This window comes from Ranitomeya imitator, chromosome 6 (assembly GCF_032444005.1).
Source record: "Ranitomeya imitator isolate aRanImi1 chromosome 6, aRanImi1.pri, whole genome shotgun sequence".
NCBI lineage: Eukaryota > Metazoa > Chordata > Amphibia > Anura > Dendrobatidae > Ranitomeya > Ranitomeya imitator.
Window position 1 is genome coordinate 389,311,000 of NC_091287.1, and position 26,423 is coordinate 389,337,422.

The following is a 26,423-nucleotide window of genomic DNA, read 5'->3' on the forward strand; positions in this document are numbered from 1 at the left end:
GTGGGTTCTCCTTAAATGGGAAATGTATGGTGAAGGAGAACAGTCCACCTCTCTGATAAGTGTCTGGGAAGGTGTGGTCTGTGCTGCCCAAAAAGTTAATTGTGAAGAGATTTAGAAACTGACAGAGTCCATGGTTGGTAGGTTTATGACTGTTATTGAAAAGAAGGTTGGCTATATTGGTCACTGAAATTTTTTTAAATTGTCGCAAATTAATTTTTTAACATTTTGAGTTGTTTGGTTATTATTCTCAAAGTAACAGATGCAAAAACACTTGAGGTGGAAAATGTATGCTATTCATTCACTTTCACAATAATTCTGCACACATACATATTGTCCTATGAAAGACAAAACCTAATTTTTACTTTCTTACAAGGGTATTGCAATCTCCACGATCCTATCCCAATATGTAGTAGGCGTAATAATAATAATAATATTAGCAAAGAGAAAACACAGTAGTTTGACAATAAATGGCTTCACCCAACCACTAACCATGAGTGGAGAAAAAGTTTTGGTGTTATCAATTATATTCTCTGAAAAAAGGCCAAGAAAGCAACAATTCTGCTGGGGTATGTAAACTTTTGAGCACAACTGTATATATATATATATATTGCATCCATGGATACATAAGGTCCTGCAATGCCTGCATATGAGGAGAAATGCATAGTGAGTCAGAAAAACTATACTACATTTCAAATTGGATGTATTTGCTAATATTATTATTATTATTATTATTATTACTACACCTACTACATATTGGAATAGGATGTTGGAGATGTAAATAAAACTTTAAATATTCAGGTTTCATGCTTATTAATCTTCTGAATGGACTGACATCACTGGGTCATAATAAAAATGCATAGATTAATGTATACAGTACATATCTGTAGATATCTGTCTATCCGTGTATATAGTATACTTGTCAAATTTGTTCTATTTATTTTGAATTTTCTAGTGTTAGAGAATAAAAAATATTTTCACCTGCTTAGATATAAAACAAAGCAGAATAAACAATTTGAGCATTTTCCATGCAGCAGCTATTGATAAGTGAGGTGCTTTGTTTAATTGCCTGGCTCAGGCTTTATTTTTTCTATAAAACATAACATCTGGCGCCGTCAGGTCTTTTGGCACAGCTACTATCTCTGCTGAATGATCATGATTAGTATCTACTCTGTTTATTCACTAACCACCTTCAAGTGTTCTTGGGACCGTGCCATCTGGTCCTGGGATTCTCTTGTAAGCATCATATAGTTTCTTATACTTTTTTTATTTTTGTGATGCTAAGTTCTATTTGAGAAACTTTTATGACATATTTGAAGTCTGGATAAAATGATGGACTCAGATTTAATAAATTAATACAATATCATTCACTCTATTTCTAATTTCTGTTCAGATTTATTTAGATGACCATTTACAGTATATTGAATAGAAAAAAATTCTGCTACAGAAGACATGTCATTAGGCCCCTGGAAACAAAGAGAACCCATCGTGTCGCTATTAGATTTGGCATGGAGCTAAAACAGGATTGAGATTACCACCTTAAAATGGCACTCACTGGGGTGAGGATGGACTTTGCATAAAGAATCCCAAGGCTGCATTAGTAGAGTAGTCACTAACAGCAACCAGTGGCGAAACGATAGCGCTCAAAGACCATGACCAAGATCAGGCCTTGAGGGTACGGGGCCACGTCTGGATTCCCAGACCAATAGTGCTTTCAACTTTATGACGGTGATAAAGTTGAAAACTGAAGCTCCCTGCACCACAACCTACTTTGGCAAGCAGCAGATTTCTTTCATGTCAGGCAGCTCGATGACATCACTTCATCCTGCCGCCTGCCCTGTGCTTACTGCAGGGAGGTGGGGAGTTGCATTGCGTTGTGAGACCTCATCTCACTCTCTTTGTGAGAAATGGGGTGAGTTGAGTTCCAATGTATTTATTAATAGCAGAAGGAGGGTATGGGAGTACTATTATATAGGAGCACATTATTAATACATGAAGGCCCAAGGGACCATAATTTATAAATGAAGACAATGGGGGGGGGTATTATTTTTATATGGAAGCAAAGAGTGGGCATTATTAGTGTTAGGAAAGTGGGGGCATTAATAAGTGGCGGCGCAAAGGTGGCAGTTTTCTCGGATACGGTCATTAACACTGTTATCTACCACTATATGATCATTGCATGTGTGTCATATTGGACTTAGTTCAGTGTTTTTGTTCATTGTAATATTTAGTCAGTCATTATATGGTAGTAATATTTGTCCCATATATAGTGGTATTTATGGTAATATTAGCCTTGGAATACTTGGTTTTGTTCAGCAACAGTTTAATGGTATTATATAGTTACTACTGTATATGTTGGTCATGATGTGGTGTTCCTTATTATTGCTGAAAATACTGATCTATAAAGTAACATATTATTATATTGATATATAAATTTATATTTGTGTTATTTTTTGAGAGGAGATGAGCATATGTAGATTTTAGTGGTATCTGCCAGATGAAGGGAGTCCAGAAGGTGCCTGGACCGCATATGATTCTACAAAACAGGGCTGCGCGGCACTCCAATACTCGGGATACTATTCCAATATTATGCAAAAATAGATTCGGAACACACAATTCAGATGCAGGAAAAATAGAAATAATTTTATTGGTATAGGTACATCCACCGTTTGAAAATGTTGACATTTCGGCCAGAACTAGGCCTTCATTAGAAATTGTCTTTAGCTCTTGAGGACAAGAGTCAGGTCAGGTACACCAGAGCAGAGGAGTCATAGAGGAACTAAATTGAGCGCTGGAGACATGCACTTCTGTGCAGGGGATAGTGCATGTCTCCAGTGCTCTATTCGGTTCCTCAATGACTCCTCTGCTCAGGTGTACTTGTCTTGGGTGTGCCGCACATGATTCTAGCTACACCACCCCTGATAATAACTTCTCATCACATGCAGATAGTCTTTCCAGTTCAATAAACAGAAGAATGGTTATACAAATCTGGGGTCATACATGTCAAATGTAATGCAACGTGTGGCAGCATTGGTGTTATGACCTGGTGGTTAGGACAATAATGGACCTGGTGGTTAAGAGCACACAGAATGACCTGATAGTTACTAATAATATAGGACGAGCTCTGAGACGTGGGAACTCTGCTGACCGCAATCCCTAATCCTATCACACACACTAGAAATAGCCGTGGATTGCTCCTAACGCTCCCTATGCAACTCGTCACAGCCTAAGAAACTAGCTAGCCCTAAAGATAGAAATATAAAGCCTACCTTGCCTCAGAGAAATTCCCCAAAGGAAAAGGCAGCCCCCCACATATAATGACTGTGAGTAAAGATGAAAATTACAAACACAGAGATGAAATAGATTTAGCAAAGTGAAGCCCGACTTACTGAACAGACTGAGGATAGGAAAGGTAACTTTGCGGTCAGCACAAAAAACTACAAAAAGACCACGCAGAGGGCGCAAAAAGACCCTCCGCACCGACTCACGGTGCGGAGGCGCTCCCTCTGCGTCCCAGAGCTTCCAGCAAGCAAGACAAAAATCAAAATAGCAAGCTGGACAGAAAAATAGCAAACAAGAGAAAAACAAGCAGGAACTTAGCTTCTGCTGGGAAGACAGGTCACAAGAACGATCCAGGAGAGAACTAGACCAATACTGGAACATTGACAGGTGGCATGGAGCAATGATCTAAGAGGAGTTAAATAGAGCAACCAGCTAACGAATTAACCTCGTCACCTGTGGAAGGAACCTCAGAAGCCGCAGCCCCACTCACAACCACCAGAGGAAGCCCTTGGACAGAACCAGCCGAAATACCATTCATGACCACAGGAGGGAGCTTGACAACAGAATTCACAACACATTGGGTCAAATCCCACCACGGACAGAATTTACAAGGAGTTTGTATGTTCTCCCCATGTATGCCTCTGGGTTTCCTCTGCGTTCCACTACTAGGACAACCCCTTCTCATTCCTCATGTTTAGCCCAGTTAAAATAAAACCACTTATACTCACCTTCCGTGCCAGTGCCGTTCCAGCGGTGTCGGCACTCGCATTCCAGAGGCTCATCTCATGTAAAATTGTTATGTCAAGTGAGTCCTGCGTCCATTCAGAGCTGGGGTCACTGTGCCAACCTTTGGACATATTGAACACCAACAGGAAGTCAGGGCTGCTCTCTGACTTCCTTTTGATGTTTGACTTGTCCGAAGGCTGGGACAGTGAAGCCGGAGATGAATGGGCTCAGGGCTCACATGATATAACCTTACATGAGCTCCAGGAATGTAAGTGCCAACATAGCTGGAATGCCGCCAGCATAGGAGGTGAGTATAGGTGTTTTTATTTTAACAGGGCTAAACATGAGGAATGAGAAGGGGTTGTCCAAGTAGTGAACAACCCATTTAATCAATAAAGAGCCCCATAGAAGAAAAAACAATAGATACTCACCTCCAGCAACAGCACTATTCCAACAATATTGGCGTTGCTGTCCTCAATGGGTGATGTGACATTGTTCTATCACAAAACCACTGATTGGCTGCAGGTTATCAATATTCTGTCAAAGTGGATGTCTGCTCTGATGAATAGTAAAAGTTGCAGCCAATTAGCAGCCATGGATGGGCTACAGTGGTCACGAGACACAAAGCCTCACCAACCAGTCATATCACCAATTAGTAACAGCAACACCGACATCCCTGTATCATTGTTTTTATTTTCTACATGGCACTAAATTGATTAAAGGGTATCTGTCAACAGGTCTTCACCCTACAAACTATTTATATGCGGATGTAGCTATTTGAAAGACAAGTCCAGCAATACCTTTACATGGCCAATCTATTTCTCCATTACTGAGACATCATCATTTGAATTGATATGCAAATGAGGCTGTAGAATCTGAAGCCTCTGTCACTCCACCTCAATTCCTCACCCAGCACCACCTCCTCCTCCTGCTTGTCTAACAGCTCATTTGCATGAAGTTATACAGCATAGAGGTGGACAGTCAAGCAAGAGGAGGTGGCGTTGTGCAGTGAATAGATCTGAAGTGACAGACGATTCAGATATACAGCCTCATTTACATATCAATTCAAACGTTGATTTCTCATTAACTGTGTAGCGGACTGGTCATGAAAAGGTATTGCTGGACTTGTCTTGAAAGAATTACTTCTGCATAAAAATAAAGGCAGGTGAAATCCTACTGAAAAATTCCCTTAAAGCAAGGTTTGGCCAGAAAACCCCTTTAAGTATGGGTGGTATATTACATTACACTAGGCAGTGCTCCCTAGTTTTTAGTATTGTAGTTCAGCACATGCCCCACTGGACACACTAGCAGCCCCCACCTCTAAATATTTCCTCCCGGCATCAAAAAATCTATTTCTTTCTAGGATACTCAAAGCACCTTATTAAAACCATCCGTCAATGAAATTTGTATTTTTCTTCTCTGTTTTACACTAGTTGCCCTCAAGACTCAGAAGGCGTATATACATTTCCACAATAACAGAACTTAGGCCTAGAGGCTCTGTTTGCATTGAAACAGCATTTATAGACTTGTTTTTGCCAACAAGAAAGTAGATGAAACCATTCAGTTCTGCAAAGGAAAAGTCCAACTTTGCTAATGCATTTTGTAAAGGGTATTAGTACCTTCAGGGGATATTTTTTAATATATTTTTTCTCTAGTACATTGCATGCATTTCTTACTGTATTATCCTCAAAGTAGAATCTGACACATTACAAGCGGGGACATTATAGTGTACTGTGACAAGTCAACTGCAATGTTGTCCGTTCTGAAATAAACATGTTCTATGCAATAAGAACAGAGAGCAACTGAGTTTGTCACTTTAACTAAATAAAGGGAATTTATCTTCTTTATACCATACTAGCTGAAGAGCCCGGCGTTGCCTGGGCATAGTAAATATCTGTGGTTAGTTATAGCACCTCACTTCTCTTATTTTCCCATCACACCTCTCATTTTCCCAATCACATCTTTCATTTTCCCCCTCACATCTCTCATTTTCTCCCTCACACCTCTCATTCCCCCCTAACACTTACACATACACATAATAGGCAGGTCATGTGACTGACAGCTGCCGTATTTCCTATATGGTACATTTGATGCTCTTGTAGTTTGTCTGCTTATTAATCAGATTTTTATTTTTGAAGGATAATACCAGACTTGTGTGTGTTTTAGGGCGAGTTTCGTTTGTCAAGTTGTGTGTTGAGTTGCGTGTGGCGACATGCATGTAGCAACTTTTGTGAGATGAGTTTTGTGTGGCAACATGCGTGTAGCAACTTTTTGTGTGTCGAGTTGCATGTGACAGGTTAGTGTAGCAAGTTGTGTGCAGCAAGTTTTGCGCATGGCGAGTTTTGCGCGTAGCGAGTTTTATGTGTGGTGCCTTTTGAGTATGTGCAAGTTTTGTGTGAGGCAACTTTTGCATGTGTTGCAACATTTTTGCATGTGGCAATTTTTCCGTGCGTGCAAGTTTTGCGTGTGGCGAGTTTTCCATGAGGTGAGTTTTGCACTTGTGGCGAGTTTTGCAAGAGCCTAGTTTTTGCATGTGGCGAGTTCTGCGCGTGGCGAGTTTTGAGCGGCGACTTTTGTGTTTCGACTTTTATGTGGCGAGGTTGGTGTATTTGTGGTGAAATGTGTGCTGAGGGTAATATGTGTTCAAGCACGTGGTAGTGTGTGGCGCATTTTGTGTGTGTGTTCATATCCCTGTGTGTGGTGAGTATCCCATGTCAGGGCCCCACCTTAGCAACTGTACGGTATATACTCTTTGGCGCCATCGCTCTCATTCTTTAAGTCCCCCTTGTTCACATCTGGCAGCTGTCAATTTGCCTCCTACATTTTTCCTTTCATTTTTTCCCATTATGTAGATAGGGGAAAAATTGTTTGGTGAATTGGAAAGCGCGGGGTTAAAATTTCACCTCACAACATAGCCTATGAGGCTCTCCGGGTCCAGACGTGTGACTGTGCAAAATTTTGTGCCTGTAGCTGCGACGCCTCCAACACTTTTCCTTTCACTTTTTCCCCATTATGTAGATAGGGGCAAAATTGTTTGGTGAATTGGAAAGCACGGGGTTAAAATTTCACCTCACAACATAGCCTATGACGCTCTCAGGGTCCAGACGTGTGACTGTGCAAAATTTTGTGGCTGTAGCTGCGACGGTGCAGATGCCAATCCCGGACATACATACACACACACTGTTAGGGCTAGCGGAACGCACCAAGTAGAAATAGATATTTATTATAAATGGTGCGTTCGCAGCCCGGGGTCCACCGTGCAGGAAGAACCTGCTGCTAGTGAATGGCGGCACTGTTTGGCGGTATAGACGAGCTCTGTTACCTCACAGAGCAGCCGCGAGAGGAAAGCACTGTGCTCTGTTAGCCTCACAGGAGCACAAGCTTACTGCCTAGCTGATAGCAGTCTGTGGTTATTCAACATGCAATCTCCTCACCGGAGAAGCCGGTATTCTAGGGGCTTATTTCAGCCGGGTCCCTGAACACTCTCATACAATCTCCTCACCGGAGGTGCCGGTATTCTAGGGGCTTATTTCAGCCGGGTCCCTGAACACACTTATGCATAACCACACTGGCGCAAAGCACATATGACTTGATACTAGCGCATGGCCGTGCGGCCATGCGAGCCTTAAATAGTTACAGCACGTTTAGGACCTATCAAAGAAGGACCAATGGAGTGCTGCAGCACCTGAGCATGTGACCCTAGATCTCCAGTGAGAGATCTCGCCCTGGGCATGCTCAGAGTGCAAAGCAGGATTTAGTCCTAGCACCTACAAGGACCTTAGCTGCAGTATCTGATCATGTGACCCTCGATCTCCACTGAGAGATCTTACTCTGGGCATGCTCAGAATGTGAAAAGCAGGACTTAGCCCCAGAAGCGTCCGCTCGCCGCTGCCCAGCACTGACTTCAATGGCAGAAGCAGGAAACGCAGCAGTAACTCTTAGCACAGAGTCAGACTGAGCGAGACGCTGGGATCGACGTCTCCGCTGAGCAGGCTCCACTGTGGCAGGAGAAGAATGGGAGACCGCAGCGGAGATGGCCCGAGATTCCCCCTGTGCAGAGGCAGGAACTCGACCCCTAACATTACCCCCCCCTCCTAGGGCCCCCCCCCCTCCTTGGGCCTCGCTACGTTCGAAGGCAGCAATAAGCTGCGGAGCCCGAATGTGCTCAGCAGGCTCCCAGGACCTATCCTCAGGGCCGTAACCCTTCCAGTCCACCAAATAAAATTTTTTACCACGTACCACCTTGCACCCCAAAATAGCGTTCACCTCGAAATCGTCCGTAGACGAACCCGATGTCTCGGCAGATGACTCAGAAAACCGGGACATGTATACCGGCTTAAGGAGGGACACATGAGAGGTGTCGGTGATACCAAGGCGTGGGGGAAGGGCCAGACGGTAGACCACAGGATTAACCTGTTCGAGGACCTTGAAGGGACCCAAGTAGCGAGGTGCAAACTTAGTGGACTCTACACGCAGCCTGATGTTACAGGCGGAGAGCCACACTAAATCGCCAGAAGCAAAGGTCGGGGCAGGGCGCCGATGTGCATCGGCGGAGGACCTCATTCTCTCCTTCGAGGCCCGAATGGCATCCTGAGTGCGGTCCCAAATGTCCCGTGCCTCCACTGCCCAGTCTGCCACCCTGGAGTCAGCAGAGGACAAGGGCATAGGCACAGGAACCCGCGGATGCTGGCCGTAATTAAGGAGGAAAGGAGTCTGACCGGTGGAGTCGGCTACAGCGTTATTAAGGGCAAACTCTGCCCATGGTAATAAAGATGCCCAGTCATCCTGCCTGGCAGAAACAAAATGTCGTAGATAAGTGACCAGAGTCTGATTGGCCCTCTCTACCAAACCATTCGTCTCGGGATGATATGCGGAAGAGAGATTTAACTCAATGCTGAGAAGACGACAAAGCTCTCTCCAGAACCGAGACGCAAACTGTGGACCGCAGTCACTGACAATTTTGTCTGGCATGCCGTGTAGGCGGAAGATGTGTCTTATGAACAACGCTGCCAAGGCCCATGCAAGAGGTAACCGTGGGAGCGGCACCAAATGCACCATTTTCGAGAAATGATCGGTAATTACCCAAATGACGGTACAGCCGCGAGACTTGGGCAAACCCACCACAAAGTCCATCCCGACCATGTCCCAGGGCCTGTCTGCCACCGGCAAGGGATAGAGTAACCCAGACGGCCGTTGTCGAGGAGACTTATTTTTGGCGCATGAGACACACGCCAGCACGTAATCTCTGACATCTCGGAGCATATGCGGCCACCAGTACGTCCTCGCCAGCAGCTCAGATGTCCTTTTTGTCCCAAAGTGTCCACCCACCCTGGAGGAATGAGCCCAAGAGAGAACCTCCGGTCGCAAATTTATGGGCACAAAAGTCTTGCCCGGAGGCACAGACTCAAGCGACACCGGAGCCACGGTTCTCAAGCTCTCAGAAGGAACAATAAGCCGAGGCTCTCCTTCCTCCTCCTCAGATGACACAACAGAGCGAGAAAGGGCATCAGCTCGAATGTTCTTCTCCCCAGCGAGATAATGGAGGGTGAAGTGGAATCGGGAGAAGAATAAGGACCATCTGGCCTGGCGAGAATTTAGCCGCTGGGCTGTTTGCAAATATAGCAAATTTTTGTGGTCTGTGAAAACTTGAAAGGGAAAACGAGCCCCCTCCAAGAGATGTCTCCACTCTGAGAAAGCCAATTTCATCGCTAGCAACTCCCTGTCCCCGATGGAATAATTCCTCTCCGCTGGTGTGAAGGTCTTGGAGAAGAAGAAGCACGGATGCTTCCGACCTTGAGCATCCTTTTGGAAAAGGATTGCTCCAGCACCAACGGAAGAGGCATCCACCTCCATTATAAATGGCTTATCGACATCGGGACGATGCAGGATGGGAGCGCTAGCAAAATGAGACTTAGTAGAAGAAAAGGCCCTGGAGACCTCTTCAGACCACACTTTGGGATTTGCTCCCTTCTTGGTGAGGGCTACCAAGGGAGCTACCAAAGTTGAGAAGTGGGAAATGAACTGGCGGTAATAATTAATGAACCCCATAAAGCGCTGCACCGCTTTAAGTGAATGGGGTTCTTGCCAGTCCATCACTGCCTGTAGTTTGGCAGGATCCATAGCCAATCCCTGGGCGGAGATGATATAGCCCAGGAAAGGTAAAGACTCCTGCTCAAACACACACTTCTCCAACTTTGCGTAAAGAGAGTTTGCCCGTAAGAGGTCGAAGACTCTGCCAACATCTCTCCGGTGGGAGTCAATATCTGGAGAGAAGATGAGAATATCATCCAGATAGACTACGACCGAGGTGGAAAGCATATCCCGGAAGATGTCATTGACAAAGTCTTGGAAAACGGCTGGGGCATTACAGAGCCCGAAGGGCATCACCGGATACTCATAGTGCCCATCTCTGGTGTTAAACGCCGTCTTCCATTCGTCCCCCTCACGGATGCGAATCAGGTTATAAGCTCCCCGCAGGTCTAATTTGGTAAATACCTTAGCTCCCCGTAGCCTATCAAAAAGCTCAGAAATCAGGGGCAGCGGGTACTTATTTTTAACGGTGATGGCGTTAAGACCCCTGTAATCTATGCAAGGACGTAATTCTCCATTCTTCTTCTGTACGAAGAAGAACCCTGCCCCTGCTGGTGACACTGACTTCCTAATAAACCCTCTTGCCAAATTCTCCTGGATGTATTGGGACTAGTGTTGAGCGATACCGTCCGATACTTGAAAGTATCGGTATCGGATAGTATCGGCCGATACCCGAAAAATATCGGATATCGCCGATACCGATATCCGATACCAATACAAGTCAATGGGACATCAAGTATCGGAATGTATCCTCATGGATCCCAGGGTCTGAAGGAGAGGAAACTCTCCTTCAGGCCCTGGGATCCATAGGGATGTGTAAAATAAAGAATTAAAATAAAAAATATTGTTATATTCACCTCTCCGGCGGCCCCTGGACATCAGCGGGAGGATCCGGCGTCCGGCACGGCTTCTTTCTTCAAAATGCGCGCCTTCAGGACCTGTGGAATGACGTCCCGGCTTCTGATTGGTCGCGTGCCGCCCATGTGACCGCCACGCGACCAATCAGAAGCCGCGACGTCATTCCTCAGGTCCTAGAAGGCGCTCATTCTAGGACTTTAGCTGAGGAATGACGTCGCGGCTTCTGATTGGTCGCGTGGCGGTCACATGGGCGGCACGCGACCAATCAGAAGCCGGGACGTCATTCCACAGGTCCTAAAGGCGCGCATTTTGAAGAAAGAAGCCGTGCCGGACGCCGGATCCTCCCGCTGATGTCCAGGGGCCGCCGGAGAGGTGAATATAACAATATTTTTTATTTTAATTCTTTATTTTACACTTCCGATACCGATACCCGATATCACAAAAATATCGGATCTCGGTATCGGAATTCCGATACCGCAAGTATCGGCCGATACCCGATACTTGCGGTATCGGAATGCTCAACACTAATTGGGACATAGCCTCCGTCTCAGGGAGAGAGAGGGGATAGACACGTCCCCGAGGAGGTTCTGCTCCAGGCAAGAGATCTATAGGACAGTCATAGGGACGGTGAGGCGGAAGGGTCTCCGCGGCCTTTTTGGAGAAGACGTCTGCATAGGACTAATAGTATTTGGGGAGAGTAGAGATATCTGCGGGTATCTCAGTGGTGGAAACCTGAACGCACTCTTTCACACATCTGCCCTTACAGGATTCACTCCAACCCAATATCCTCCCAGAGGTCCACTCAATATGTGGGGAGTGGAAACGGAGCCAGGGTATTCCCAGCAGAATCTCATCCATTCCCTCGGGAAGGACAAGAAGGGAAATAATCTCCTGGTGGGATGGGGACATGACTAACGTGAAAGGGACAGTCTGATGTGTGATCTGTAACGGGAGTGTCGACCCATTCACCACTCTAACAGTTACTGGTTTGGCAAGCATAACCAGAGGTATTGCGTGGCACAGAGCAAAAGCAGAAGACATAAAATTTCCCTCTGCTCCTGAATCCACACAAAGCTCTACTGTATGAGTGGATGTGCCTAACAGGATTGTCCCTTTAACCCCTTACCGGCATCGGACGAACTATACCGTCCGATGCCGGCTCCCCTGCTTTGATGCAGGGCTCCGCGGTGAGCCCGCACCAAAGCCGGGACATGTCAGCTGTTTTGAACAGCTGACATGTGCCCGTAATAGGCGCGGGCAGAATCGCGATCTGCCCGCACCTATTAACTAGTTAAATGCCGCTGTCAAACGCAGACAGCGGCATTTAACTACCGCTTCCGGCCGGGCGGCCGGAAATGACGTCATCGCCGACCCCCGTCACATGTCCGGGGGTCGGCGATGCGTCTCCATTGTAGCCATAGAGGTCCTTGAGACATCTATGGTTACTGATTGCCCGTCGCTGTGAGCGCCACCCTGTGGTCGGCGCTCACAGCACACGTGCAATTCTGCTACATAGCAGCGATCAGCAGATCGCTGCTATGTAGCAGAGCCGATCGGCTTGTGCCTGCTTCTAGCCTCTCATGGAGGCTATTGAAGCATGGCAAAAGTTAAAAAAAAAAAGTTTAAAAAAATGTGAAAAAAATAAAAAAAACATAAAAGTTTAAATCACCCCCCTTTCGCCCCAATCAAAATAAATCAATAAAAAAAATATCAAATCTACGCATATTTGGTATCGCCGCGCTCAGAATTGCCCGATCTATCAAATAAAAAAAAGTATTAACCTGATCGCTAAACAGCGTAGCGGGAAAAAAACTCGAAACGCCAGAATTACGTTTTTTTGGTCGCCGCGACATTGCATTAAAATGCAATAACGGGCGATCAAAAGAACGTATCTGCACCGAAATGCTATCATTAAAAACGTCATCTCGGCACGCAAAAAATAAGCCCTCAACCGACCCCAGATCACGAAAAATGGAGACGCTACGAGTATCGGAAAATGGCGCAATTTTTTTTTTTTTTTTTTTAGCAAAGTTTGGAATTTTTTTTCACCACTTAGATAAAGAATAACCTAGTCATGTTTGGTGTCTATGAACTCGTAATGACCTGGAGAATCATAATGGCAGGTCATTTTTAGCATTTAGTGAACCTAGCAAAAAAGCCAAACAAAAAACCAATGTGGGATTGCACTTTTTTTGCAATTTCACCGCACTTGGAATTTTTTTCCCGTTTTCTAGTACACGACATGCTAAAACCAATGATGTCGTTCAAAAGTACAACTCGTCCCGCAAAAAATAAGCCCTCACATGGCCAAATTGACGGAAAAATAAAAAAGTTATGGCTCTGGGAAGGAGGGGAGCGAAAAACGAACACGGAAAAACGAAAAATCCCCTGGTCATGAAGGGGTTAAAGGACAATTTGGAGGAAAATGCCGCTGTGTCCAGTGAACCTCCTCCAATGGTCACTAGACGCGATCGTTTCCCGACCGCCGTGGACATCTATTAGCATAATGTCCAAGTTGCTGGCAATTTTTACACACCACAGGTACTCGAGTGGTCTGAGACCTAGGTCCCGCTCGAGAAACCTCCATGGCCTCATGGGAGTCGGACGCCATAACAGGAGATTCTAGAGGTTTGGCAAAGGTGGGAGCCAGCCGAAACCTCTGCCTACACTGGTTCCGCTCCAACCTCCGCTCGTTAAAACGGAGATCGATGCGGGTAGATATAGTAATGAGCTCCTCCAGTGTGGCGGGAATCTCCCTAGTGGCTAAGGCGTCCTTAACATGATCTGCCAGTTCTTTCCAGAACACCGGAATAAGGACTTTATCCGGCCATTCCAGCTCAGAAGCTAGAGTCTGGAATTGGATGGCGAACTGGCTGACCATGGACGAACCCTGAGTAATTGCCAACAATTGGAGCGCGGTATCGTGGGTGACACGGGGTCCCAAAAAGACCTGCCTCAGAGCGTCCAGGAAGATAGGAGCACTCTGCACCACACGATCATTACGTTCCCAAAGCGGCGTTGCCCACTCCAACGCCCTGCCCGACAAAAGAGACAAAATGAATCCCACTTTCGCCCGTTCCGTAGGAAAACGTGCAGCCAGCAGCTCGAGATGTATGGAGCACTGACTCACGAATCCCCGACATACCTTACTGTCACCAGCAAACTTGTCTGGAAGCGGGAGACGGGATAAAGTCGGAGCAGGGGTGGCAGCGGACAAACTGGCTGCAGCTAAACCTGCAGCCTGAACAGCGACAGCAGTAACGTCCACAGCTGAGGTTGCACACTCTAGAGCCGCCAACCTACCCTCCAGCTGCTGGATGTACCGCTGTAGACGCTGATCGTCCGCCATTTACTAGCCAGACCCTGGCGCTAGTATTATGTTAGGGCTAGCGGAACGCACCGAGTAGAAATAGATATTTATTATAAATGGTGCGTTCGCAGCCCGGGGTCCACCGTGCAGGAAGAACCTGCTGCTAGTGAATGGCGGCACTGTTTGGCGGTATAGACGAGCTCTGTTACCTCACAGAGCAGCCGCGAGAGGAAAGCACTGTGCCCTGTTAGCCTCACAGGAGCACAAGCTTACTGCCTAGCTGATAGCAGTCTGTGGTTATTCAACATGCAATCTCCTCACCGGAGAAGCCGGTATTCTAGGGGCTTATTTCAGCCGGGTCCCTGAACACTCTCATACAATCTCCTCACCGGAGGTGCCGGTATTCTAGGGGCTTATTTCAGCCGGGTCCCTGAACACACTTATGCATAACCACACTGGCGCAAAGCACATATGACTTGATACTAGCGCATGGCCGTGCGGCCATGCGAGCCTTAAATAGTTACAGCACGTTTAGGACCTATCAAAGAAGGACCAATGGAGTGCTGCAGCATCTGAGCATGTGACCCTAGATCTCCAGTGAGAGATCTCGCCCTGGGCATGCTCAGAGTGCAAAGCAGGATTTAGTCCTAGCACCTACAAGGACCTTAGCTGCAGTATCTGATCATGTGACCCTCGATCTCCACTGAGAGATCTTACTCTGGGCATGCTCAGAATGTGAAAAGCAGGACTTAGCCCCAGAAGCGTCCGCTCGCGGCTGCCCAGCACTGACTTCAATGGCAGAAGCAGGAAACGCAGCAGTAACTCTTAGCACAGAGTCAGACTGAGCGAGACGCTGGGATCGACGACTCCGCTGAGCAGGCTCCACTGCGGCAGGAGAAGAATGGGAGACCGCAGCGGAGATGGCCCGAGATTCTCCCTGTGCAGAGGCAGGAACTCGACCCCTAACACACACATACACACACACATTCAGCTTTATATATTAGAAGATATTAGATATCGTATTTTTATGTACAAAACATATGTGGATGTAGGTAGTATAAACTACTATATAATTGTCTAAGGGTCACTTCCATCTTTCTGTCTGTCCTTCTGTCTGTTTGTCATGGATGTTCATTGGTTCCGGCGGCAACATGGCCGCTCCTTCCTCCCCGCAGTCAGTGCCCACTCCGTACTCCCCTCCAGTCAGCGCTCACACAGGGTTAATGGCAGCACTAACGGACCGCGTTATGCCGCGGTGTAACGCACTCCATTAACGCTGCTATTAACCCTGTGTGACCAACTTTTTACTATTGATGCGGCCTATGCAGCATCAATAGTAAAAAGATCTAATGTTAAAAATAATAAAAAAAATAAAAAATTGTTATATACTCGCCTCCTCGCAATGCCCCGGTGACCGCTCCATGCATTGCGATCTCGCGAGACCGCAATGCACTCTGGAGACCGGAGCGCGCGAGGAGCGTCGTAAACGCTTCCTGGATCCAGGGGCCAATGGAAGGTGAGTATATAACTTTTTTATTCTAATTCTTTTTTTAACAGGGATATGATGCCCACATTGCTATATACTACGTGGGCTGTGCAATATACTACGTGGCTGGGCAATATACTACGTGGGCTGTGCAATGTACTACACGGGCTATGCAATATACTACGCGGGCTGTGCAATATACTACGCAGGCTGGGCAATGTACTACGCGGGCTGGGCAATATACTACGCGCGCTGGGCAATATACTACGCGCGCTGGGCAATATACTGCGCACGCTGTGCAATATACTACGCGGGCTGTGCAATATACTGCGCTGGCTGTGCAATATACTGCGCGGGCTGTGCACTATACTGCACGGGCTGTGCAATGTACTGCGCGGGCTGTGCAATATACTGTGCGGGCTGTGCAATATACTGCGTGGGCTGTGCAATATACTGCGTGGGCTGTGCAATATACTGTGTGGGCTGTGCTATATACTGCGTGGGCTATGCAATGTACTACGTGGGCTGTGCAATGTACTACATGGGCTGTGCAATGTACTACTGGCTGTGCAATATACTACGTGGGCTGTGCAATATACTACTTGGGCTGTGCAATGTACTACTTCGGCTGTGCAATATACTATGTGGGCTGTGCTATACACTTCGTGTCCTGTGTTATACACTACGTGGCTTGTGTTATAGACTAAGTGGGCTGTGTTATATACTGCGTGCATGGGCTGTTATATACTACGTGAGCTGTGTTATATGTTATATGGGCTGTTATTCACTCCGTGGGCTGTGCTCTATACTACGTGGCTGTGCTATATACTCCGTGGGCTGTGTTATATACTGCGTGGCTGTGCTATAAACTACGTGGCTCTGCTATATACTCCGTGGGCTGTGCTATATACTCCGTGGGCTGTGCTATATACTACGTGGCTGTGCTATATACTACGTGGCTGTGCAATATACTACGTGGCTGTGCTATTTACTATGTGGGCTGTTATATACTACGTGGCTGTGCTATATACTACGTGGCCGGCCACGAACAATCAGCGACAGGCGCAGTCCGGCCGCGAATTGGCGCGGGAGTTGAACCATGCTTCGCTAATTGGTCACAGCCGGCCAAACCCTGTGTATTCAATGTATTATTCTAAAATCTTCATAAATAAACTACATACATATTCTAGAATACCCGATGTGTTAGAATTGGGCTAACATCTAGTACATACATACAGTGGGGCAAAAAAGTATTTAGTCAGTCAGCAATAGTGCAAGTTCCACCACTTAAAAAGATGAGAGGCGTCTGTAATTTACATCATAGGTAGACCTCAACTATGGGAGACAAACTGAGAAAAAAAAATCCAGAAAATCACATTGTCTGTTTTTTTAACATTTTATTTGCATATTATGGTGGAAAATAAGTATTTGGTCAGAAACAAAATTTCATCTCAATACTTTGTAATATATCCTTTGTTGGCAATGACAGAGGTCAAACGTTTTCTGTAAGTCTTCACAAGGTTGCCACACACTGTTGTTGGTATGTTGGCCCATTCCTCCATGCAGATCTCCTCTAGAGCAGTGATGTTTTTGGCTTTTCGCTTGGCAACACGGACATTCAACTCCCTCCAAAGGTTTTCTATAGGGTTGAGATCTGGAGACTGGCTAGGCCACTCCAGGACCTTGAAATGCTTCTTACGAAGCCACTCCTTCGTGTGCTTTGGATCATTGTCATGTTGAAAGACCCAGCCACGTTTCATCTTCAATGCCCTTGCTGATGGAAGGAGGTTTGCACTCAAAATCTCACGATACATGGCCCCATTAATTCTTTCATGTACCCGGATCAGTCGTCCTGGCCCCTTTGCAGAGAAACAGCCCCAAAGCATGATGTTTCCACCACCATGCTTTACAGTAGGTATGGTGTTTGATGGATGCAACTCAGTATTCTTTTTCCTCCAAACACGACAAGTTGTGTTTCTACCAAACAGTTCCAGTTTGGTTTCATCAGACCATAGGACATTCTCCCAAAACTCCTCTTGATCATCCAAATTCTCTCTAGCAAACTTCAGACGGGCCCGGACATGTACTGGCTTAAGCAGTGGGACACGTCTGGCACTGCAGGATCTGAGTCCATGGTGGCGTAGTGTGTTACTTATGGTAGGCCTTGTTACATTGGTCCCAGCTCTCTGCAATTCATTCACTAGGTCCCCCTACGTGGTTCTGGGATTTTTGCTCACCGTTCTTGTGATCATTCTGACCCCACGGGGTGGGATTTTGCGTCGAGCCCCAGATCGAGGGAGATTATCAGTGGTCTTGTATGTCTTCCATTTTCTAATTATTGCTCCCACTGTTGATTTCTTCACTCCAAGCTGGTTGGCTATTGCAGATTCAGTCTTCCCAGCCTGGTGCAGGGCTACAATTTTGTTTCTGGTGTGCTTTGACAGCTCTTTGGTCTTCACCATAGTGGAGTTTGGAGTCAGACTGTTTGAGGGTGTGCACAGGTGTCTTTTTATACTGATAACAAGTTTAAACAGGTGCCATTACTACAGGTAATGAGTGGAGGAAAGAGTAGACTCTTAAAGAAGAAGTTACAGGTCTGTGAGAACCAGAAATCTTGATTGTTTGTTTCTGACCAAATACTTATTTTCCACCATAATATGCAAATAAAATGTTAAAAAAACAGACAATGTGATTTTCTGGATTTTTTTTTCTCAGTTTGTCTCCCATAGTTGAGGTCTACCTATGATGTAAATTACAGACGCCTCTCATCTTTTTAAGTGGTGGAACTTGCACTATTGCTGACTGACTAAATACTTTTTTGCCCCACTGTATATCTGTCCAACGAATGCTTTTCCAGAACTCAGCTGGCTTCTTTAGATGTTTTTTGACAAAGTCAAATCTGGCCATTCTTTTTTTAAGATTAATGGTTTGCACCTTGTGGTGAGCCCTCTGTATTTGCTCTCATGAAGTCTCCTGTTTATGGTAGATTTAAAGGGAACCTGTCACCAGGAATAATGCTGTTAATCTGCAGATATGCAGTTAATATGCTGGTTAACAGAGTCATGATGCTGTCCGGCGTCTGTACGTAGCCGAATGCAGTGGGGAGAAAATTATCTTTATACTCCTCGACACTGGACCCACAGCATCGCACCGCTTCTACTGCCACCAGCTTCCTGAGGAAGTGACTCTGCCTCCTGTGATCCCGCTCCAAAAATTTTTGTTAAAAAGTTCATGTTATAGTTTGTAAAATATGATAATATACAGCTCTGGCAAAAATTAAGAGACCACCACATCAAAACCCTGTCATGGGCAGCTCAATTTCCAGACCTGAACCCCATTGAAAGCCTCTGTAATATAATCAAGAGGATGATGGATAGTCACAAGTCATCAAACAAAGAAGAACTACTTAAATTTTTGCACCAGAAGCAGTGTGAAAGACTGGTGGAAAGCATGCCAAGACGCATGAAAGCTGTGTTTAAAAATCATGGTTATTCCACAAAATATTGATTTCTGAACTCTTCCTGAGTTAAAACATTAGTATTGTTGTTTCTAAATGATTATGAACTTGTTTTCTTTGCATTATTTGAGGTCTGAAAGCACAGGATTTTTTTTAATTTTGACCATTTTTTTTGTCAGAAAAAAATACAAAATTTATTGCTTGGAAATTCGGAGACATGTTATCAGAAGTTCATAGAATAAATGAACAATTTACATTTTACTCAAAAATATACCTATAAAGAGAAAAATCAGGCAAACTGAACATTTTGCAGTGGTCTCTTAATTTTTGCCAGAGCTGTATATGTTAAATATATACAGTGGGGCAAAAAAGTATTTAGTCAGTCAGCAATAGTGCAAGTTCCACCAGTTAAAAAGATGAGAGGCATCTGTAATTTACATCATAGGTAGACCTCAACTATGGGAGGCAAACTGAGAAAAAAAAATCCAGAAAATCACATTGTCTGTTTTTTTATCATTTTTTTGCATATTATGGTGGAAAATAAGTATTTGGTCAGAAACAAACAATCAAGATTTCTGGCTCTCACAGACCTGTAACTTCCTCTTTAAGAGTCTCCTCTTTCCTCCACTCATTACCTGTAGTAACGGCACCTGTTTAAACTTGTTATCAGTATAAAAAGACACCTGTGCACACCCTCAAACAGTCTGACTCCAAACTCCACTATGGTGAAGACCAAAGAGCTGTCAAAGGACACCAGAAACAAAATTGTAGCCCTGCACCAGGCTGGGAAGACTGAATCTGCAATAGCCAACCAGCTTGGAGTGAAGAAATCAACAGTGGGAGCAATAATTAGAAAATGGAAGACATACAAGACCACTGATAATCTCCCTCGATCTGGGGCTCCACGCAAAATCCCACCCCGTGGGGTCAGAATGATCACAAGAATGGTGAGCAAAAATCCCAGAACCACGCGGGGGGACCTAGTGAATGAACTGCAGAGAGCTGGGACCAATGTAACAAGGCCTACCATAAGTAACACACTACGCCACCATGGACTCAGATCCTGCAGTGCCAGACGTGTCCCACTGCTTAAGCCAGTACATGTCCGGGCCCATCTGAAGTTTGCTAGAGAGCATTTGGATGATCCAGAGGAGTTTTGGGAGAATGTCCTATGGTCTGATGAAACAAAACTGGAACTGTTTGGTAGAAACACAACTTGTCGTGTTTGGAGGAAAAAGAATACTGAGTTGCATCCATCAAACACCATACCTACTGTAAAGCATGGTGGTGGAAACCTCATGCTTTGGGGCTGTTTCTCTGCAAAGGGGCCAGGACGACTGATCCGGGTACATGAAAGAATGAATGGGGCCATGTATCGTGAGATTTTGAGTGCAAACCTCCTTCCATCAGCAAGGGCATTGAAGATGAAACGTGGCTGGGTCTTTCAACATGACAATGATCCAAAGCACACTGCCAGGGCAATGAAGGACTGGCTTCGTAAGAAGCATTTCAAGGTCCTGGAGTGGCCTAGCCAGTTTCCAGATCTCAACCCTATAGAAAACCTTTGGAGGGAGTTGAAAGTCCGTGTTGCCAAGCGAAAAGCCAAAAACATCACTGCTCTAGAGGAGATCTGCATGGAGGAATGGGCCAACATACCAACAGTGTGTGGCAACCTTGTGAAGACTTACAGAAAACGTTTGACCTCTGTCATTGCCAACAAAGGATATATTACAAAGTATTGAGATGAAATTTTGTTTCTGACCAAATACTTATTTTCCACCATAATATGCAAATAAAATGTTAAAAAAATAGACAATGTGATTTTCGGGATTTTTTTTCCTCAGTTTGTCTCCCATAGTTGAGGTCTACCTATGATGTAAATTACAGACGCCTCTCATCTTTTTAAGTGGTGGAACTTGCACTATTGCTGACTGACTAAATACTTTTTTGCCCCACTGTATATATATATATATATATATATATATTATGAGGGTCCACATTTCCGATACAGAGCTCCTAATTCCCTATTAGTTACCTATTTACACCATGTTCCAAATTGCTGTATTATGCAAATTACATTTTTCTCGGATTTTCCTAAATGGTCGGCGCAAATGACAGTCAGTCTAATAAAAGCCATCACCTGTTAGAGTATACATCGAATTTTATTGAAGAAACCTCCCAATGATAACAGTATAATCTTCAAAATGAATAAAAACTCAAAATGCACTGTTCCAAATTATTAGGCACAGTAGAATTTCTAAACATTTGATATGTTTTAAAGAACTTAAAATACTCATTTGCGGAATTTGCCTCATTAGGAGGTCACATTCACTGAACAAAAAAGATATTTAACACCAAAACATGCTAACAGGCCAAGTTACTTGTTAACATAAGAACTAGTGATGAGCGAATATACTCGGTACTCGAGATTTCCCGAGCATGCTCGGGTGTCCTCCGAGTATTTGTAAGTACTCAGAGATTTAGTTTTCAGCGCCGCAGCTGAATGATTTACATCTGTTAGCCAGCTTGATTACATGTGGGGGTTCCCTAGCAACCAGGCAACCCCCACATGTATGCAGCGCCCCAGGGTCCTGGTCATTGCAGTAATGTCATTTTCCTATAGGGGGAGTGATGTAACGTTTGGAGGCAATGATGGAAAACTCTTTGTTAGGTAACACAATGCATGCAACATGTTCACACTCCAGACCAGAAGGGGGAGCTCTAAGCCTGTTTAAGGTGAACTCCCCTATAAGAACATCCTGATCTGGAGGGAAAGGGTTTCAGTTCCTGTCAGGAAGACAGAGGGAAAGGAAGCATAGGAGCCGTGTGGCCTGAAGTGCTACAGCTCCTGCGAAGAGACACTGAAAGAGAACTGTATTGCAGAGAGGGTGAAAAGAAGTCATAACAAAGGAGTGGATTTCAGAGGAGTTCTGCCCTGCACAGGCTGCCTCCTTCTGAGGCGCAGGATCCCGGTAGCCGGAACACCGAGGGAGCAACAGTCCTTTATGCCTTGCTCCAGAGACCAGCACGATAGCTAATTTCACGTTACCTGCCCGCCCTATACCCAGGAGGCAAGGTGGCACCACTTAGAAGCTGGAGCATGATAGAGTCCTTGTAAAACGCCTCAAGCCACCGGTCATATGGGTTTGTCCTATCCATTTGGGGGACAGAGAAAGGGACATAACATCTACAACATATGTGAGGACCTTATGAGACGCTTAGCAGTAAGGCACTACAACACCACGGTGCTAGAGGAAGGCTACTGATTTATATCTGGATAAGGGGACTCTGGATTTGCCTCCAAACCGGACGGACTCTGCCTACCCTGTGGCCTGGTACCCTGGACTGTGGATGCTGAAGCCTTCAGTAAAAAGGTAAAGAGACTGCAACCTTGTGTCCTCATTCTTCACCGCGCCTCTCACCATCCACCATCTACACTCTGGGAAGCCCTAGGGATACACTTCACCTGTGGGAAAGTATACCATCTAGCTGCCATAACATCACCCCAGCGGACCCCTTTGCAGCGTCGGTCACCCTGACTGAATACCACAGGTGGCGTCACAAACATATCCCTTTAAAGACCTTTCCCTTTAACATGGACGTCCCAAGGGCCAAGGACTGGGTCAGCCACCGTGACATCCCCCTGTGAACCGAAGGACCCAGTACCGAGTATCCCTAGCCCTTGGGGGCGCTCCATGTACTTATGCTGGCTAACAGATGTAAATCATTCCGCTGCGGCGCTGAAAACTAAGTCTCCGAGTACTTACAAATACTCGGAGGACACCTGAGCATGCTCGGGAAATACCAAGTATATTCGCTCATCACTAATAAGAACCCTTCTTTGATATCACCTTCACATTTCTTGCATCCATTGAACTTGTGAGTTTTTGGAGAGTTTCTGCTTGTATTTCTTTGCATGAAGTCAGAATAGCCTCCCAGAGCTGCTGTTTTGATGTGAACTGCCTCCCACCCTCATAGATCTTTTGCTTGATGATACTTCAAAGGTTCTCTATAGGGTTGAGGTCAGGGGAAGATGGTGGCCACACCATGAGTTTATCTCTTTTTATGCCCAGAGCAGCCAATGACTCAGATGTTTTCTTTACAGCCTGAGATGGTGCATTGTCATGCATGAAGATGATTTTGTTCTTGAACGCACATTTCTGCTTTTTATACCATGGAAGAAAGTTGTCAGTCAGAAACTCTATATACTTTACAGAGGTCATTTTCACACCTTCAGGAACCTTAATGGGCTCTACCAGCTGTTTCCCCATGATTCCGGCTCAAAACATGACTCCTCCACCTCCTTGCTGACTTCACAGCCTTGTTGGGACATGGTGGCATCTACCAACCATCCACTACTCCATCCATCTGGACCATCCAGAGTTGCTCAACACTCATCAGTAAACAAGACTGTTTGAAAATTATTCTTCATGCATGTCTGGGCCCACTGCAACCGTTTCTGCTTGTGAACACTGTTTAAGGGTGGCGAAATAGTAGGTTTATGCACCACAGCAAGCCTTTGAAGGATCCTACACTTTGAGGTTCGAGGGACTCCAGAGGCACCAGCAGCTTCAAATAACTGTTTGCTGCTTTGTAATGGTATTTTGGCAGCTGCTCTCTTAATCCAATGAATTTGTCTAGCAGAAACCTTCCTCGTTATGCCTTTATCTGCATGAACTCTGTCTGTGCTATGCTTCAGTCACAAATCTCTTCACAGTATGATGATCACTCTTAAGTTTTCGTGAAATGTCTAATGTTTTCATACCTTGTCCAAGGCATTGCACTATTTAACGCTTTTTTGCAGCAGAGAGATCCTTTTTATTTCCCATATTGCTGCAAACCTGTGGTCTGCTTAATAATGTGGAACATCATTTTTTAGTATTTTTCCTTTAATTAGAATCACCTAGAAAACTAATTATCACATGTGTTTAAGATTGATTTCAGTGATCCATTGAGCCCTGAGACACAATACCATCCACGAGTTTATTTGAAAAACAAAACAATTAAATCTTTATGACACTTAAATCCAATTTGCATAATAATTTGGAACACAGTGTATATATACCGTATTTTGCGGTTTATACGACACATTGGATTATAAGATGCACCCCAAATTTTGTGGAGAAAAATAAGAAAGAAACCTTTTTAATAAAATGGTGGTGCCTCTTACAATCCATGCATCTTATTGCTTACCGGGGGTGGTGGGGGCAGTGAAGAGGGGTCCCAGGGTCACTGCTGGTGGAAGCAGGAGTGGGGCGATGCTGCGGACCCCAGACTGGGAGAAAGGGGTATTCGGATGTGCGATGCAGCAGGTGTTCAGTGGTGCGGGGGCTCCGCCAACATTTTGTGAAAGTCCGGAGCCACCGTACTTCCATGGTTTACTTGGCGGTGGACTCCGGGAAAATGGCTGCTTGGAGAGGCGCATGCGCTGAAATCTCATCTCCCGAGATCTTGGTGCCAAGATCTTCATCTGTCCATTTTCCCGGAGTCGACCGCAATGTAAACCATGGAAGTGCGGGGCTCCTGGGCTTTCCCAAAATGTCGGCAAGGCCCCTGCACCACCGAACACACACCCGCAGTGTCGCACCTCCAAACAATCCGTCATCCCAGCCTGCGCCCTGCAGCAATGTGCCACTCTTGCCTCCTCCAGCAGCGACCCTGGGACCCTGCTCCACTGCGGCCGGTAAGGTATATTCGAATTATAAGATGCACCCCTATTTTCCCCCAAATTTGGGGTAAAAATGCCTCTTATAATCTGAAAAATATGGCAAAACATTTTAATTCTTGCCTGGAGCCACTACTATTCATTTTTAGGACCTACTTCTAGTTTTAAACATTCATTGTCTTGAACGCATTTCTCCCTGTAATGCATGCTGGATAATATTTGTGAATCCAGAATGGTGCAGTCTTCACTAGCTTTCATGTATTGGTGCAGCTTTCCGCATTGATCTTTTCTTCTACAGCTAATAAGGATGCTTGTTGTTGATGTTGATAATCACTGATGCTGGGGATTTTTTCTTCTACCTCTTTGGGTGCTTTGCTCTCTGTGCATCGTCTATGTAGCTCCATCAACTCCTACTATGTCTGTTTTTTTATCTTTATTCACTAATGCTAATATAGTAACCACTTGTATCATCTGCTCTCCATGAAAACTTTTATACTTTTCCCCGCTCTAGTCTTTGATTCCCTTTCTGCTGCTGCCTTTAACACTGGGAGAATGGAGAAGAACAGGAGAGCCAGGAGCAGTGTGCAGTCAGATTTACATCAGAATCAACTGGACAGCCAGCTGTTTGAAGGAATTGCTCAGATTCTACAACAATGATCTAGTAGTTAATGTCAAATTTAAAGTTTGATTTTTTTAGAAAATTTACTGTTTGCATTTAAGCAAGTTGAAATTAAACAAATTAACTAGGGCAAATGTGATGTGTTTTTAGCCATTAAGGTTGATCATAACAAGGATTTTATGAACGGATATAAAAGTGGAAATTCTTGAAGCTCATGCTTGAGGGACCTGAATGGCAACTATGTTTTGTTGGTATGTTTATTTGCACTTCGTTCCAAGACAAAATGTTTTTAAACACAAAAAACAACTATTATTCTTCCAAGAATAGTAGAATTATTGCATTCAATGATGATGTTTCTCTTTTACAGAATCTCCAATGAACACTCTCCAAAGCTTCAAATTCGGAGCCACAGTTACTTGAGGGCAGTGAGTGAAGTTTCCATCAATAGGAGCATGGACAGCCTTGACCCATCAACCCTCCTTACGTCTCCTAAATTCCGATCTAGAAATGAGAGCTATATGAGAGCCATGAGCACAATAAGTCAGGTGAGTTCCCCGCCAGTTCACAATTCACATAAGGCTTATAAGGATCAGTTTTGATCTGGAGCGCATGTGAAATAAATGACGCAACCTACATAATATTCACTGTATTTTAGTATGGAACATTGTGAATTAATTTCATCCTAGCACATTGTGGTGTTTAAAATGTTAAACATGGGTTACAATACTGGTGGAGCACTGCTGGAATCCAGTGGCCGGAGGAGCACGAACAAGGAACAGAAAGCGGTAATAGAAATCCTTGGAAATCGCAAAAGAGTTGTAGGAAACAATCATCAGTAGATACATGAGAACAATCTAGATAAGAAACTGGAGACTGAACTAGACTAATAGCTAGACACAATACTCAAGCAATGAGTGAGAGATCCATGTGGCT

General features: G+C 45.0%; 1 protein-coding gene across 6 annotated transcripts in view; it reads left to right on the forward strand.

The window, feature by feature from the left end:
- Positions 1-26,423, forward strand: part of DLGAP1 (DLG associated protein 1) — a 937,306-nt gene that overhangs the window by 641,238 nt on the left and 269,645 nt on the right. For all 6 annotated transcript variants that reach the window (XM_069731141.1, XM_069731137.1, XM_069731138.1 and 3 more), the window contains exon 5: positions 25,858-26,035. In XM_069731141.1, coding sequence (XP_069587242.1) covers positions 25,858-26,035 — 178 coding nt within the window. The remainder of the gene's footprint in view (positions 1-25,857; positions 26,036-26,423) is intronic.